A 15,771-nucleotide genomic window follows, 5' to 3' on the forward strand; every position below is an offset into this window, starting at 1 on the left:
TTGGGAAGACATTTGGAATTGATAAATTCTCAAGATTTTTTTTTTTTTTTTTTAAAAATATCTTTTTTTTATGCACTTTTAACACAAAAAATAAAAAAAATTTTCACATTTTTTAATATTAAAAAAAAAAAAAAATTTCAAAAAAAAAATAAAAAAAATAAAAAAAAAATAAAAAAAATAATTAAAACAGTTTTATTGATTGTAAATTGATTTATTGTAATTCTTTTAATTCATGAAATTGAAAAATGAGGGATTCAACAAATTTATTTATTGTTTGAATTATTTCCGGAGGTTGATTTTCTGGATTTTTACATTCTAATTCCATTTCATGATATTCACGGTGCAGAGAATATGAATTTAGTATTAAATCAAACAAACCACCTAATATAAATAATTTAGTATATGAGTGGGAAGAGCTACCTCTAATTGTAGCATAGTAACGTTTGTCTGTGATGTCTACAAGGTTGTACCAGAAAATATATTGATCATGAATCATTTGGGAACGATTCTGATGAGTACCAATAACTTTTATTTTTAAATCTTGTAGTTCCTTCTTGGAATAATTTTTGTTTTTATCATATATCCCACCATCTTGAGTGCTATCCAATGGTTCTAATATTTTTTTAATTTTGTCGTTTTTGTTAAGATTGTTGTTTTCTTTTTTGTATTTATCATTATATATTTGAGCTATGTGTTCAGCTGATAATTTCTTCAACATTTGTTCGTTCCAAAAAGGACCACATGGTGGTTTTACAAAGTTAGTTTTATATTTGTCATTTAATATTTCCAATGTTGTCCCATGCAATGTCTCACCAACAAAAATTAGTTCTAATTCTTTTTTTGAAAAACGAAATAAATTTCCAATAGTTGCAAATTGTTCTATATTTAGATTATTATTAATTTCCACATATGGGTTTGAATATCTTGAATATAGATTTGTTGCAATGCAATTGATATGACCAGCGGTATTTTTGGTATACTCGTACAATAGTCCTGTGCTTTCATCATAAAAAAGGAATGTTTTATGTATGGTTAATAAAGGTTTGACGAATATTTTATTTCTTGAGGAACAGTCACGCCACTCTTCCTTGTTGAGGATAAAATACGACATTTCAATTCATCTAAACATTCTTTATTATTTACTAATGCAAAGGCACTATCGCAACATACGATTAAGTTATTCCTTGGATCCTCCCAATTATATTTTGAATGTAAATTATCCAAAAGGGTTTTTAATGAATTGAAAGGAGATTGACAGTTTTCTGGTGTTCTTGGACCATAACTAATTACATATGGACAATTACTAATATTCAATTTGGTTGTTAGACTATATGCTTCAATTCCGACTGAATGGGGTTTGCTATCATTATTAATCAATATATGATCTTTCCCATAATATGCGTATATTGTTTCATCACAATTGAGAACGTTACCAATATTAATATATTTCAATGCACTGTTCATAAATATTTCACAATACTCTTCAAATCTATGACTTTTCATATCCAAAACATTATGTACTGCTGAATATCTATTGTGATCCATCATTTTTAAATTAATTCAGGTGGTATCTTATCATTGTTTTTATTTGAATAAATATTTTTTAAATAATCAGTTATAAATTTCCAGAATGTAATATCGGTTAAATCATTTAATCTTGAAATATCCTTCCCTTTATCTAATTTTTTCTCCCTCTCATGTCTAAGATTTGTATTAATTAATGAAATTAAAAATTTTGATAAATCTTCATTTAATAACAATTTAAAAAAAAATAATTCATTATAAACCTGACCATTATTTTCACTTTCAATCTTTTCTCTATTTATTGATGATTTTCTTGGTGTAGTGTTTTCAACAATTTCGCTATAATTAATTGGTCATACTTTATTATTAAAAATAGAATGGTTAAATGTTCAATAAAAAAAAAAAAAAAAAAAAAATACACACACTTTCATTTTAATATTTGTTTTCGAAAATAAATATCTGAATTTTTATTAATTTTTTTTTTTTTTTTTAATTTTTTAAGGTGTAAAAAAATGTGAAAAATTTTTTTATTTTTTGTCAAAAAGTTTTAAATTTTTTAAAATAAAATGAAATGAAATAAAATAAAATAAAAAAAGTTTTAAATTAATAAAAAAAATACTTATAATATATTTATTATTTAATTTTATAAAATTGAGTCTAACTTCTAGATGACCTTGAGGATGTTACCGTGGTTGATGGTTTTTGGAATTTTCTTTCTCTTTCTCTAATTTTTTCTTTTTCTCTTTCAATTTCTTTTTGTTTTTCAGCTTCTTTTTCTTTTTGTTTAATTACTTTTTCATTTTCCCGATTCATTCTTTCAGATTTACTCATCATAGATTGTGATGGTGTTGATGAGGAAGAGGAAGAAGAAGGGGATACATTTGAAGATTTTGAAGAGGATCTACCACTTTGTTCTCTTTCATTTCTTGTTGAGGATTTATCTGAATCTCTTTCATTATTCGATGATGTTGAAGATGATGTTGTTGAGTCTTTTGAATCTTCTTTCTTTCTTGATGATGATGATGATGATGATGGTTCACTTCTTTGTGATTCATCTTTTTTATTTGAATCTCTAGTTCTAGTGTTTTCATTTTTATCTGATCTATCTCTACTATTGGTAGAGGTTGAGGATGAGTCTCTGTCTCTGTTATCAGAGGTTTCTTTTCTGGCATTTGATGAGGTATCTCTATCTCTATCTCTATCTCTGTCCCTGTTGCCACTACCACTTGATGAGTATGAATGATCAGAATCTTTTCTACCACCACTACTTGATTGATTACTATCTGATGCTCTATCCTTACTTTCTCGTTTACTTCCACTAGTTGTTGAAGAATAATCCCTATTTTCTCTATCTCTATTTGAGTCGCTTTTACTTGATGGATAAGAGTCATTCTCTCTTTTACCACTACCACTTGAGGATGATGTTTCTCTATCTCTTGTTGAATCTCTATCGTAATGATCTCTAGAACTTCTATTATCTGATCTATCATCTCTTTCTTTATCTCTTGTACTTTCGCTTCTTCTGTCGGATGATCTATCTCTATCTCTTTCTCTATCCCTATCTCTGTCTCTATCTCTTCTGCTGCTGCTGCTACTGTCATGGTCATCCCTATCTCTGTCTCTTCTACTGCTGCTGCTGCTATCATGATCATCCCTATCTCTATCTCTTCTGCTGCTACTGTTACTGTTGCTATCATGATCATCCCTATCTCTTCGGCTGCTACCACTGTTACTGCTGCTACCACTGTCATGATCATCTCTATCTCTTCTGTTGCTGCTACCACTATCATGATCATCTCTATCTCTTCTGTTGCTGCTGTTGTTACCACTATCATGATCATCTCTATCTCTTCTGCTGCTACCACTATCATGGTCATCTCTATCTCTATCCCTGTCTCTTCTATCATAGTCATCTCTATCTCTATCTCTGTCTCTTCTATTATCGTAGTCATCTCTTTCCCTTCTTTCTCTATCTCTTTCTCTATCTCTTTCTCTTTCTCTTTCATCGACATCGTCATCTCTTTTTCTCTTTTCACCATGATAATCACCACCGTATCTGTCAGGTGAACTACCACCACTTGACCATTCATCTCTTTTTGATGAGGAATAAGGTCTACCACCACCACTACCACTGCCGCCGCTGCCGACACTACTACCACTACCGCCGCTACCATTTGGGGGTGGTGGACCACCTTGATAAAAGTAAGGAGGAGGTGGACCGCCAATCATATTTGGAGGTGGTGCACCCCCTCTACCCATATAACCTCCTCTACCACTTGACATTGTAGCTCCATATGGAGGAGGTGGGAAAGGTGAACCTCTACCACCTCGACCCATATAACCTCCTCTCATTGGTGGAGAATAAAACTCTGGTTGCATTCCAATGGGTGGTGGTGGACCACCTCTACCACCTCTCATTGAAGCACCTACTGATCTCTTACCACCTCTACCACCTCTTGAATATGGATCAGCATAACCATATGGTGGTTGTTGTTGCTGTTGTTGTGGTGGTTGTTGATATGGATAAGGCATACCACCAAAATGTGGATGTGAACCACCACCACCACTGCCATTAACACCACCTCCATTACCACCATGTTGTGAATTTGACAATGATGATGATGATAAAGATGATTGATGATGAATATTATTTGCAATATTACCACTATTTGTATTATTATTATTATTATTATTATGAGAGTTTGAAGAAGAATTTAAATGTTGTTGATTCGATTGATTTGATTGACCTAAACTAATATTCTTAATGGTAGTAAGAGCATTATGATAATTTTGTTGAGAAAGTAAACGAATTGTCATCTCTTTACCATTGATTTCTTTTTTCTCAGTTTTTGATTTTGCAAGTTGAGCTTGTTCAATATGTTCAAACTCTACAAATGCATAACCTTTTGATTTACCATTATTTTCATTTTCAAAGATCTTTAATGTAACAATCTTTCCAAACTCTAAAAATACATTTTCAAGTTGTTGGTCAGTTGTCCACCATTCTAATCCACTAATATACAATGCTGGTGATAAATCAGTAGTATCAGTAATTGTCGTTGTTGTTGTTGTTGATGATGATTCTCCTGATACTGTAGATGATGATCCATTATTTGTTCTATTATTGTTATTATTGTTATTGTTATTTGATGTTGAATTTTGATCATTTTCATCATATGTTCCTAATATATTCTTTATATATATATAAAATGTAATTCAAAAAAATTAGAAAATTAATAATTTTAAAATTAAATAAAATAAAAATAAATTATGTAGTTACATCATCATCATTTTCATCATAAGATTTTTCATCTTCAATTAATCTTATACTGTGAGTATTTTCTGTATCATCATCCATATTACTAGCACTTCTTCTTGATTTATTATTATTATTATCATCTTCATCTTCATCATCATCTCTACGTGATGATCCATAATTACTATCACTATCTTCATGATTATTCGATTCACTACGTGTATTCATAGTTTCATCATTTTCATTTCTGTTTCTATATTTATTATCTTCTATTTCATCTTCTCCAAGTTCATCTTCTGTATGTTTCTTTTCATCTTTAAAGTCTCCATATATATCATAATCTTCCATTATTCTATTTTATTTTATTTTCTTTATAAAAAATATATTATTATTATTGTTATTATTATATTTGATCGGTAATATTTGTTTATAAAGAAATGAAAAAAAAAAAAAATGAAAAAAAAAAAAAAAAATGAAAAAAAAAAAAAAAACAATTTAATTACACAATTTTAATTTGTCCCTTCAATTTCAAAAATAAATTAAAAAAAAAAAAAAAATTAAAAAAAAATTAAAAAAATGATTATGGTTTGTTAAAATTTTTTTATTTTTTTTTAAAATTTATTAATATTATATTCACTAAAATGGAAATTTGTAGAGACCTAGAAGATTTTAAAAAAAGATTTTTTGTACCAAATTATTTATTGATAATAATTTCTCAATTCAAAGATGATGACTTTACCAACAGCAGTTGAACTAGCTTGTTAATTATTAATTATTATTATTATTATTATTATTATTACCACCACAGTAAATAAAACTAATTAATACCAATTGAATTATTAATTTTATCTTAATCCAGTTTATACTCTTAATTTTTTTTTATTTTTTTGTTTTTAATTTTTTTTTTTTTTTTTTTTTTTTTTTTTTTTTTCGCTTTTTTGTGTTCATTTTTATTTTATTCCTTTTTTATTTTATATTACTTTATTTTTTTAAAAACATTTAATCTAGGTTTTTATTGTACAAACAATAATCTGAAACATTCATTTAAATGTTTAGGATAGCTAAAAGTTTAAGAAGCAGACTTAGAACTTTTGAAACTATAAAAAACTATGATAAACAAAAAAGAAATGAAAAAAATCAAGAAAAATTTATTAATACCGCAGGAGTAACACGAGAAAACCTTGAATTAAAAATTAAAGAATCAGAAAATAGACATATACTTGAGAAATTTATTACAGTTATTCCCAGCAACTATTCACCAATAATATTAAATAAAGAACAAAAACTAAAAATAACCGATAATAAGTACAAAAGATTACCTCGAGCACAACGAGATCAATTAAAATTACAATTACAAGAACAATCCACTTCATTCAGTTACATAAATATAGATGAAATTCAACAACAAAATGATAAAGATGATAAAGATGATAACCAAATAGTAACATTAGTTGTTGAAGATAAAGAATATTTTGTTAAATTTAATAACTTTGCATTTTTAGCAGATGTTATCAAATCAGATGTTTTATATTTATGTGGTTTGGTTAAAGATTTACCAACAAATCTTAATAGAGATAGTTCATATTTACGAGATACATCACTATTAAAACGTTTTTATGCATTTGGTAAAAACAAAAAAAGAGTACCCAGTACAGCATGTGCCAAATGTTTGTTTTTTAATTATGATAAAATAATATTGGAATCTTCAAAGAATATAAAAGAAAAAAAATCAAACCCCAAAAATGCTTCAAAAAAAAAACAAAATTCAAGAAATTAATATTTTCTACCATAAAATAGCAATTCCTAAATAAAAAAAATAAATAAATAAAAAAACTTAACTTTTTAAGTTAAAAAAAAAACATTCAAGTTGTGTTTAAAAAAAAAAAAAAAAAAAAAATATTTAACCTCAACCAAAAATAATAATAATAATAACCAAATACAAAAATTCTAAATAACTTCTCAAACTAAAATAAAAAAATAATAATAACCAACAAAATAATAAATAAATTTGTATATATATATATTTTATTTTATTTTGTTTTATTTTTTTTTATTTAAAAAATTAAATATCCCACAATAACCAGTTTTCATATTTAATTATTTTAATTTTTTTTTAATAATCTTTTATTTCTTTTTATTTTTTTTTTTATCATTTTCTATTATTATTTTTCATCTGCCACTCTTTTCATTTTTAACAAAATTTCAGAAAATTTTCCAATATCCTTTATCAATAGACAAGTTTTAAAATATTTCCCAAGAATTTAAAATTTATTATTATTTTTTTTTTTTTTTTTTAATTTATAGGATTAAAATGGAAGAAAAAAAAGAAATCGTTTATATCTATGAACAATCCACTGGAATCCTTTATGATGGAGAAGGACATGAAATTTGTAGAGGATATTCTGGTAAAGGTGAACACAAGAATCAACCAAGTTCTGAGGGTTTAGAAAATTATGGTCCAATACCCAGAGGTACATATTTATTGAAAAAACCCAAAGGTAAGGTAGTGATTGATTTAATACCACTCCAAAAACTTATAAATGGTAGACATTCATTCCAAATTCATGGAGACAGTATAGAAAATCCAGGTACTGCATCCCAAGGTTGTATTATACTAGGAAAAGATGTTAGATTGAAAATTTCTGAACAACCTTAAACTAAAAAGTTAATTGTTGTTTACTTTTATAAACCAAATAACATAACAACAGATAGCACCCTTCCAACTCCATCACCAATTTCAACTCCACATCCAACCTCTATTCCACATCCATTCTTTTTTCCTTCACCAATCTTAACTCCACCTTCAACCTCAACTCCATCATCAACCACAACTGCATCATCAACTTCAACTCCATCATCAACCTCAACCCCCTCATCAACCTCAAGTCTAAAGAATTTCAAATATGCATCATTACTTAAACAACAATCTAATAACTTAACAACATCGTCACATGACTATACACAACCACAAACAAAACAAATTCCAACTTCAAATCCCACCTATTACCCTGAACTACCATTTGCATTAAAATCACCAGAACAACAAATGTTAGATATTGAATTAATGAAGTATAAATCTTTTTCTCCTAAACCACCATTGAATATGAATAATATAACACCATCGTCATCGTTGTCATCATCGACTTTTATTAAAACAGAATTACAAAGTAAACCAAATTTAAGTTCATATTATTCTTCCCCCCTCTTCTTCTTCTTTGTCTTCTTTTTCTTCTTTTTCCTCTTCTTCTTCTGATATCAATAGTATAAGATATTCAAAATATTTTCAAACATCCAATTCATCCTTAGAGAATGTATCCTGTGGTTCATCTTTTAAAAGTTTTGATACCAGAACTCCAAATCTCTCTCTATTTAGTGATCCTAAAAATTCCTCCATTGGTTTCTCTTATAAATTTGGTTAATAATTTTTTCATCCATCATTTTAGTAGTCCCAGGTAAAAAAAATGTCAAAAAATAAAACCTTCAGAATTAATTCATTCTATTGCAAAGTAGAAAAATATTTAAAAAAAAAAAAAAAAAAAAAAAAAAAAAAAAAAAATTCTTCCTAGGATAATAGTTTTAAATAAAATGATTAGATATTTTAAATTCTTTTAGTTCTTTAAATTTTTGTTATTTATTTATTTTATTTTTATTTTATTTTATTTTATTTTTTAATTAATTAATTTTGGTTCAATTTTAACATAAATTAATTTTGAAGGCTCAGATTTTATTGGTCTTTTTAAATGGGTAATTAATATTTTTGTATGTTGTGGATTAAATTTATCAAATGATAATTCTTTAATGATTAAAGTTTGATCAGATAATAATGAAGCTTTAAGTTTACTATTTTCCACACCAATATATTCAATTGTAACTTCTGAATTATAGCTATAAAATATTAATGTTGAATTATTTACAAAATCTGATGGATTTAAATCAATGATTTTTGAGATTTTATTATTCTCATCTTCATCATCATCAATATCATCAATATCATCAAATGAAATTACTTCTACCTTATGATTGATTTCACTATCTTTACTAATTACACTAAAATCATAAGTTTCTTCAACTTCATTTAATTGAGAAGTTGCTATCAATGGTTGTTGAAAACAAATTGGTGAATTTGGTGAAACTGAACAATTATTATCAATGAAATTATTTTTAACTGCTAATAGTGGTTGTTGTTGTTGTTGTTTATCATTATTTTCATTTGGTAAGAATACTGAATCAGTTTCATAACCACCATTAAAATTATAAGGTTTAAAATAATCTAAATCAATTGATTCATTTGGTTTTTGTCTATGGAATAATGATAATCTATTTCCTTTTAAAATTAATAAACTTCTATTGTAACCATCAAATGTTGAAAATGGTCCTGCTGTACCAACTACTGCACGACTAATACGATAAGTGAATGAATCATTTAATGTACTTCCAATTGGTTCAATATGAATTTGTGTTGATTTACCTTTTCCATTTCTCCAAACCATATGATCATAATCACATTTTTCTTTAATTTTCCAATACATTTTTATTTTAAAATTATTATTATTATAATTATTATATATTATATAAATAAATTATAATTTAAATATTATTTGAATTTTTTTTTTTTTTTTTTTTTTTTTTATATTAATGAAATTTTAAAATGAAATTTTCAATTTTTAATTACAGCGCAATTGTTAAAAGAAAAAAAAAAATAAAAAAAAAATAAAAAAAAAATTAAAAATTAAAATAAAAAAAAAAAATAAAAATTAAAATAAAAAAAAAAAAAAATCAAGAGAAGATTTTTTTTTTTTTTTTTTTTTATTTTACTTTTCTTTAAATATATAAATATAAGTATATATACATATATATATATATAAATATAAAATTTAAAAAAAAAAAAAAAAATGAATTCAATTCAATTTCCAACACATGAAAAAATTATTGAAGCAGTTGATAAATTACAAAATGAAGCAATTGAAAAATTAAAACAAATGGTATCATTCGATTCTGTATTAGGTAATGAAAGAGATGTTCAATTATATGTTGAAGAAGTTTTCAAATCATTAGATTTAAAGGTTGATAGATTTGAAATTGATTTAGAAAAGATTAAACATTTACCAGGTTTTTCACCAGTCAATTGGTCTTATAAAGGAAAAGAGAATGTAATTGGTATTCATGAACCAGCACCAACTCAACATGCATCAAAACCAGAATCAGAGAGAAAATCATTAATTTTCAATGGTCATGTTGATGTTGTACCAACAGGAAGAGATGCACTTTGGACTCAAAATCCATTCTCACCATATGTTAAGGATGGTCGTCTCTATGGTAGAGGTAGTGGTGATATGAAAGCAGGTATCATTGCATTTATCATTGCCTATAAGGCAATTAAAGAATTGGGTTTTACTCCAGCCGCAAAAGTATTACTTCAAACTGTAGTCGAAGAGGAATGCACTGGTAATGGAACATTGGCTTGTTTAGAGAGAGGTTACCGTGCTGATGCTGCCATCATTCCTGAACCATTTCCAGAGATTATCACTGCTCAAGTTGGTTTAGTTTGGTGTAAAGTTAATGTACGTGGTAAACCAGCACACACATTGGAGATGAGTAAAGGTATTAATGCAATCGATGGTGCTATGTATCTTGTTGGTGAACTTAGAAAATTAGAGGCTGAATGGAACACTGTAAAACATGAAGCATTCTCTGACAAGTTTGACCATCCATTAAATTTCAATCTTGGTATGATCAGTGGTGGTGAATGGACCTCTTCAGTACCATGTGAATGTTCATTTGATCTTCGTGCAGGTTTTTATCCAGGTACACCATTGGAAAAAGTTCGTAAAACAATCATTGATACTATTGACCGTGCCGCTAAAGAAAAGAATTTACCATACACAATCGAATGGAATGGTTTCCAAGCTGAAGGTGTCACTCATAGTGCCTCTGGTGATATGATGAAACAATTGGGCGCCACTTATAAATCTGCACTTGGTACTGATGCCATTTATTCACCTGTACTTTGTACCACCGATAGTAGATTCTTTGAACTTTATTATAATATTCCTGCAACTTGTCTTGGTCCAGAATCAAAAGCAATTCACGGTATTGATGAAAGTGTCTCATTAGAAAGTTTAAGAGATATTACAAGAGTTTTAGCTTGTTTTATTTCTGATTGGTGTGGTCTTCAACCACTTCATTAAAAATAAAAACTATTAATTTAAAAACTAATAATAATAAATAATAATAAAATATTGTAAAAAAAAAAAAAAAACAATAATAATAGAAGTAATTTATTTTATTTTATATTTTATTTTTTAATTAAATTATCATTTTCATCAATTGTTAAAGAATCTAAACAACCAATTGTTGCTAAAACTTTTAAAATAAATTCATTAAATTCAGGTAACTTTTTACGATATTGTTGTAATAATTGTATTTTATCTTGATCTGAAGGTTGTTGATCAATTTCTATTATTAATTGTTGTAAACTTTTTACAGTGATAACACTATTTATATATTTTGAATTATCTAATTTTTGAAATTGTTCATCTGTAACTTTTTTAAAATAATTTAAACTTTCTGAAAATCTACTAACTTTTGAATTATCAATTGGTTCTTTTCTAATTTTAACTTTTTCATCTTCTGATTCTTCTCCTGATTCTTCTTCTTCTTCTTCTTCTTCCTCTTCCTCTTCATCTCCTTCTTCCTCATCTTCATTTTCAGATGATGGTGATGATGAATCTGAACTAGATTTTAATTCAATTTCTGATGTTGATAACTTTGGTTCATTCATTTTTATATCATTATCTAATATAGTATCATCTTTTTTATTTTCTTCTTTATTTATATTTATTTCTATAGGTGTTTCATGATTATTTACAAGTTCTTTATGTTTTGAAAAACATATTAATGAACAACTAAAAAATTATGTGTTAATATTGTGAATAATTATTTATTATTTATTATAATAATAACTTACTATTTTATATTTTTACATTTCGGACAAGAATAAATAAATTTTTTTATATTACATATTGAACATAATGGATTAGGGTTTTTTATTGTTAAATTATTTTCCATACTAATATCTTTAGTTTTTTTTTTTTTTTCGACTGGTCATTATTTTTCGTTTTTTTAATTAAATTTATTTTTTTATTTTTTTTTTTATTTTTTTTTTTATTTTTTTTTTTATTTTTTTTTTTCTAAACAAAATTAAAAATAAAATTTTTTTTTTTTTTTTTTTTTTTTTTTTCTCCAAAACTAAATATTTAAATTATTATTATTTTATTTTTTATTATTATTATTTTTATTGTATATACAATTAAAAATAATTAATGTATATCGATTTTTTTTTTATTTTTTTTTTTATTCGTAATTTTAAAATAACGCGATAATAATCTCGGTTCATTTTAAAATAAAAAATAAAAAAATAAAAAATTAAAAAAATATCTGAATTTGTGAAAATAACATGTTTTTAATTTTTTTTTTTTTTTAATTTAAAATTTTTTTTATTTTTTTTTTCTTTTTTTTTTTTAATTTATTTTATTTTCACCATCAAAAACAATTTTTTTTTTTTTTTTTTTTTAATTTATTTTATTTTCACCATCATTAAAACAATGGATAAAGCAAATGATTATTTAAAAGATTATCAACCAGCTAAATTGGTTTTAGCAACTGCTGGCATAACAGCAGCATCAATTTTAGCATATCAAGCTATCACTGATAGAGGTAATTTTTTTAAAAAATAAAAATAAAATAACAAATTAAAAAAAAAAAAAAAAATTATTATACTAAAATTTTATTATTTTATTTTTTTATTTTATTATTATTATTATTTTTATTATTTTTTTTTTTAAAAAAAAAAAAAAAAAAAAAAAAAAAAAAAAAAAAAAAAAAAAAAAAATATAGATTTTAAAGATAAATTAAATAAAAAAATATTTAGATCAATTAAATCAATGCCAGGTGTTAGTGATATTGTAAAGAAAGAAAGAGCAAAAGCAAAAGTTGAATTAAAGAAAATGTTTAAAACAGATGTTCGTAATGCACATTATACATTACCATTGAAAGGTATTAAACATGAAGATTTGATTGAAGAAATGAAAGCATTAGCCAAAGTTGATGAATCACATTGGGTAGATTCAAAAGTGAGTGGATGTGTTTATTTGGGAGAGAAAGAGCATACTAAACTATTGAATGAGGCATATTCATTGTTTTCATTATCGAATCCATTACATCCAAGTGTTTTCCCATCAATTCGTAAATTTGAAACCGAGAGTATTTCAATGGTTAGTAATATGTTGAATGCACATTCAAAAGTTGTAGGATCATTAACATCTGGTGGTACAGAAAGTATTTTCATGGCAGTTAAAGCCTATAGAGATTTCTATAAAGATAGAACTGACAGACCAGAGATTGTAGTACCAGTGACAATTCATGCCGCTTTCGATAAAGCATGCGAATACTTAAAGATTAGAATCGTGCATATCGATGTGGATCCAGTTAGCTACAAGGTTGATATGGCTGCAATGAAGAAAGCAATCAATAAGGATACAATTCTCGTCGCTGGTTCCGCTGTTAATTTCCCACATGGTATTATCGACCCAATCGATGAGATTGCAAAGTTGGCCCAACAATATGATATTGGTTGTCATGTCGATGCTTGTTTGGGTGGTTTCATTTTACCATTTGCAGAGAAATTAGATTATGATATTCCAGTGTTTGATTTCCGTATTCCAGGTGTAACTTCAATGTCTGTCGATACTCATAAATTTGGTTACGCCGCCAAGGGTACCTCTGTAGTATTATTTGGAAATAAAAAGTTAAGAAGAGCAATGTATTTCGTTGCACCAAATTGGCCAGGTGGTATTTATGCTTCACCAACTTTACCAGGTAGTCGTCCAGGTGGTTTGGTTGCCGCCTGTTGGGCATCATTAGTTTCAATGGGTAATGATGGTTTCCTCGAGAAAGCAAAAGGTGTAATGGAAACTACAAAGAAGATCATTAAAGGTTTACAATCAATCAATGGTGTTAAAATCATTGGTGATCCAAAAGCAATGGTTGTTGCATTCACTTGTGATAACATCTTTTATGTCAATGATTATATGTCAAAGAAAGGTTGGCATTTAAATGCACTTCAAAGACCAAATTCCTTACACGTTTGTGTTACCGCTAAAATGATTGGTATGGAGTCTTTATTCATTGAAGATCTTAAAGATTCAATTAAATTGGTCAAAGATAATAGTGGTAGTTTACCAAAAGATGGTACCGCTCCAATCTATGGTTCTGCTCATAGTGTACCTGATAGAGAAATGGTTGGTACTATCTTATCAGATTTCATTGATGAATTAATTACACCTGATTATAAACCTTCTCAATCAACTTAAATAATTAATAAATAATAAATAATATAAATAAATCAATATAAACAATATAAAAAAATTAAATAATAAAAAAATGTAATAAATAACTTTAATATCACACTTAAAATAATTTTTATTGAAATATTATTTAAAAAAATTAAAAATTATAATTTCCACCCAGATCGGTATGAACTATTAATGTGGGATTTAAAAAAAAAAAAATTATTTTTAATTAAAATATTTACTTGGTGGTAAAAATATTAATTTCTATATTTGGCTGGATTATTTTTAAATTTTAATTTCCCTATAATCTTTGAAAAAAAACCATAAAAAAAATTAATTTTCTTATTAAATTTACATAATACTTTAATATATAAAATAATTAATTAGTTAAAATTATATTACACCTTAAAAATGGTAAAATCAAAAAAAATTATTAGAAATAGCAAATTATTAGAAATTCAAACAATGAATGATAAAGATTTTAAAAGATACTATGGAGTATCCAAGTCTGTATTCTTTTCCCTTTGCGAGAAATTACCAAAGGAGATAAAACAAATATGGGTTCTATGGTTATTTTCATTTGCAAAGATGGACTATCATTATTTAAAACCGCTTATAATTTTGGGTACACTGAGAAAACTTTCTCAGAAAAAATATGGTTTGTTCTTAATTGCTGTTATAGAAATTTGAAAATTGATGTAGGTTTTGGCTTATTCTATTTTTTTTTTTTTTTTTTTTTTTTTTTTTTTTTTTTTTTTTTTTTTTTTTTAATTATTTAAAGTTAAATATTATAATTTTATATTTTTATAATAATAATAAAAAATTTTTCCAAATGTTATATAAAAATTGTTTTTTTTATTACTTTTTTTGTTCCTTTTTTTTGTTTAATAATTAAAGTGCACCATTCTATTTTTATTATTATTATTATTATTATTATTATTATTATTATTATTATTATTATTATTATTATTATTATTATTATTATTATTATTATTATTATTAACATTATTTCTTATTACTAATTGAAAAATAAAAGGATTTTGAATCCAGAAAAATTGATTACGATAATAAAAAGGTAAAAGATTTAACTAAAAATTCCGATAGAAATTTTCATTTTGCGCTCACAGCATTGGATACAACCGTTTTCCCAATTAGAACAATGGACGATCAATTTTATAGTATAAAACACTCAAAGAGATGCCTAAAATACGAAGCAATTGTAACGCTAGATAAGGGAACATGTTGTCACCTCACTGGCCCCCATGTCGGCAGTGAACTTGACCTGGTGGTCTACATAAAAGAGGTGGCTCACTTGGATTTACTGCCAGGGGAAAAAATCTTTGCCGACGAGGATTTTTGTTGTAATGAATTTAGTAGTAAACTAATTAGACCAATAAAGAAAACCCATGAAACAATGTTGACCAATGAAGAACATTGTTTCAATAATTGGGTTTCATCAAACGGAATTATTGTGAAAAATTTTTTCAAAGATTTAAAAAAATTTGAGATCCTGAAAGATTGGAGATCATCAATTGATAAACACATGAAAATGGTGTATTTTCTTACATGGGTGGTCAATGAAGAAAATAAAACCCTATATAAAGAATTATAAATAATATGTTTATTTTTTCATTTTTATTT

General features: G+C 25.9%; 8 protein-coding genes and 1 pseudogene across 8 annotated transcripts; 5 read left to right on the forward strand and 4 right to left on the reverse strand.

The window, feature by feature from the left end:
• Positions 1-211: 211 nt before the first annotated feature.
• On the reverse strand, positions 212-1,955 carry DDB_G0282869 (annotated as a pseudogene; the record flags this gene model as incomplete).
• A 226-nt stretch (positions 1,956-2,181) lies between these two features.
• Positions 2,182-5,128, reverse strand: DDB_G0282873 (RNA-binding region RNP-1 domain-containing protein; the record flags this gene model as incomplete). Its single annotated transcript, XM_634280.1, has 2 exons — positions 2,182-4,716; positions 4,805-5,128. 2 exons carry the CDS (start codon positions 5,126-5,128, stop codon positions 2,182-2,184), a joined length of 2,859 nt encoding a protein of 952 aa, XP_639372.1.
• A 700-nt stretch (positions 5,129-5,828) lies between these two features.
• On the forward strand, positions 5,829-6,557 carry DDB_G0282875 (hypothetical protein; the record flags this gene model as incomplete). Its single annotated transcript, XM_634281.1, has 1 exon — positions 5,829-6,557. One exon carries the CDS (start codon positions 5,829-5,831, stop codon positions 6,555-6,557), a length of 729 nt encoding a protein of 242 aa, XP_639373.1.
• A 534-nt stretch (positions 6,558-7,091) lies between these two features.
• On the forward strand, positions 7,092-8,033 carry DDB_G0282877 (hypothetical protein; the record flags this gene model as incomplete). Its single annotated transcript, XM_634282.1, has 2 exons — positions 7,092-7,386; positions 7,489-8,033. The coding sequence occupies 2 exons, from the start codon at positions 7,092-7,094 to the stop codon at positions 8,031-8,033; spliced, it is 840 nt and encodes a 279-aa protein (XP_639374.1).
• A 415-nt stretch (positions 8,034-8,448) lies between these two features.
• DDB_G0282879 (hypothetical protein) lies at positions 8,449-9,309 on the reverse strand (the record flags this gene model as incomplete). Its single annotated transcript, XM_634283.1, has 1 exon — positions 8,449-9,309. The coding sequence occupies one exon, from the start codon at positions 9,307-9,309 to the stop codon at positions 8,449-8,451; it is 861 nt and encodes a 286-aa protein (XP_639375.1).
• A 363-nt stretch (positions 9,310-9,672) lies between these two features.
• On the forward strand, positions 9,673-10,968 carry DDB_G0282881 (hypothetical protein; the record flags this gene model as incomplete). The annotated part of the gene is made up of 1 exon (XM_634284.1): positions 9,673-10,968. One exon carries the CDS (start codon positions 9,673-9,675, stop codon positions 10,966-10,968), a length of 1,296 nt encoding a protein of 431 aa, XP_639376.1.
• A 107-nt stretch (positions 10,969-11,075) lies between these two features.
• Positions 11,076-11,848, reverse strand: DDB_G0282901 (hypothetical protein; the record flags this gene model as incomplete). Its single annotated transcript, XM_634285.1, has 2 exons — positions 11,076-11,685; positions 11,748-11,848. The coding sequence occupies 2 exons, from the start codon at positions 11,846-11,848 to the stop codon at positions 11,076-11,078; spliced, it is 711 nt and encodes a 236-aa protein (XP_639377.1).
• Positions 11,849-12,384: 536 nt separating this feature from the next.
• Positions 12,385-14,151, forward strand: sglA (sphingosine-1-phosphate lyase; the record flags this gene model as incomplete). Its single annotated transcript, XM_634286.1, has 2 exons — positions 12,385-12,496; positions 12,677-14,151. 2 exons carry the CDS (start codon positions 12,385-12,387, stop codon positions 14,149-14,151), a joined length of 1,587 nt encoding a protein of 528 aa, XP_639378.1.
• Positions 14,152-14,541: 390 nt separating this feature from the next.
• Positions 14,542-15,742, forward strand: DDB_G0282883 (hypothetical protein; the record flags this gene model as incomplete). The annotated part of the gene is made up of 2 exons (XM_634287.1): positions 14,542-14,788; positions 15,213-15,742. The coding sequence occupies 2 exons, from the start codon at positions 14,542-14,544 to the stop codon at positions 15,740-15,742; spliced, it is 777 nt and encodes a 258-aa protein (XP_639379.1).
• Between the last annotated feature and the right edge of the window lie 29 nt (positions 15,743-15,771).

This window comes from Dictyostelium discoideum, assembly GCF_000004695.1.
Source record: "Dictyostelium discoideum AX4 chromosome 3 chromosome, whole genome shotgun sequence".
Taxonomy (NCBI): Eukaryota; Evosea; class Eumycetozoa; order Dictyosteliales; family Dictyosteliaceae; genus Dictyostelium; species Dictyostelium discoideum.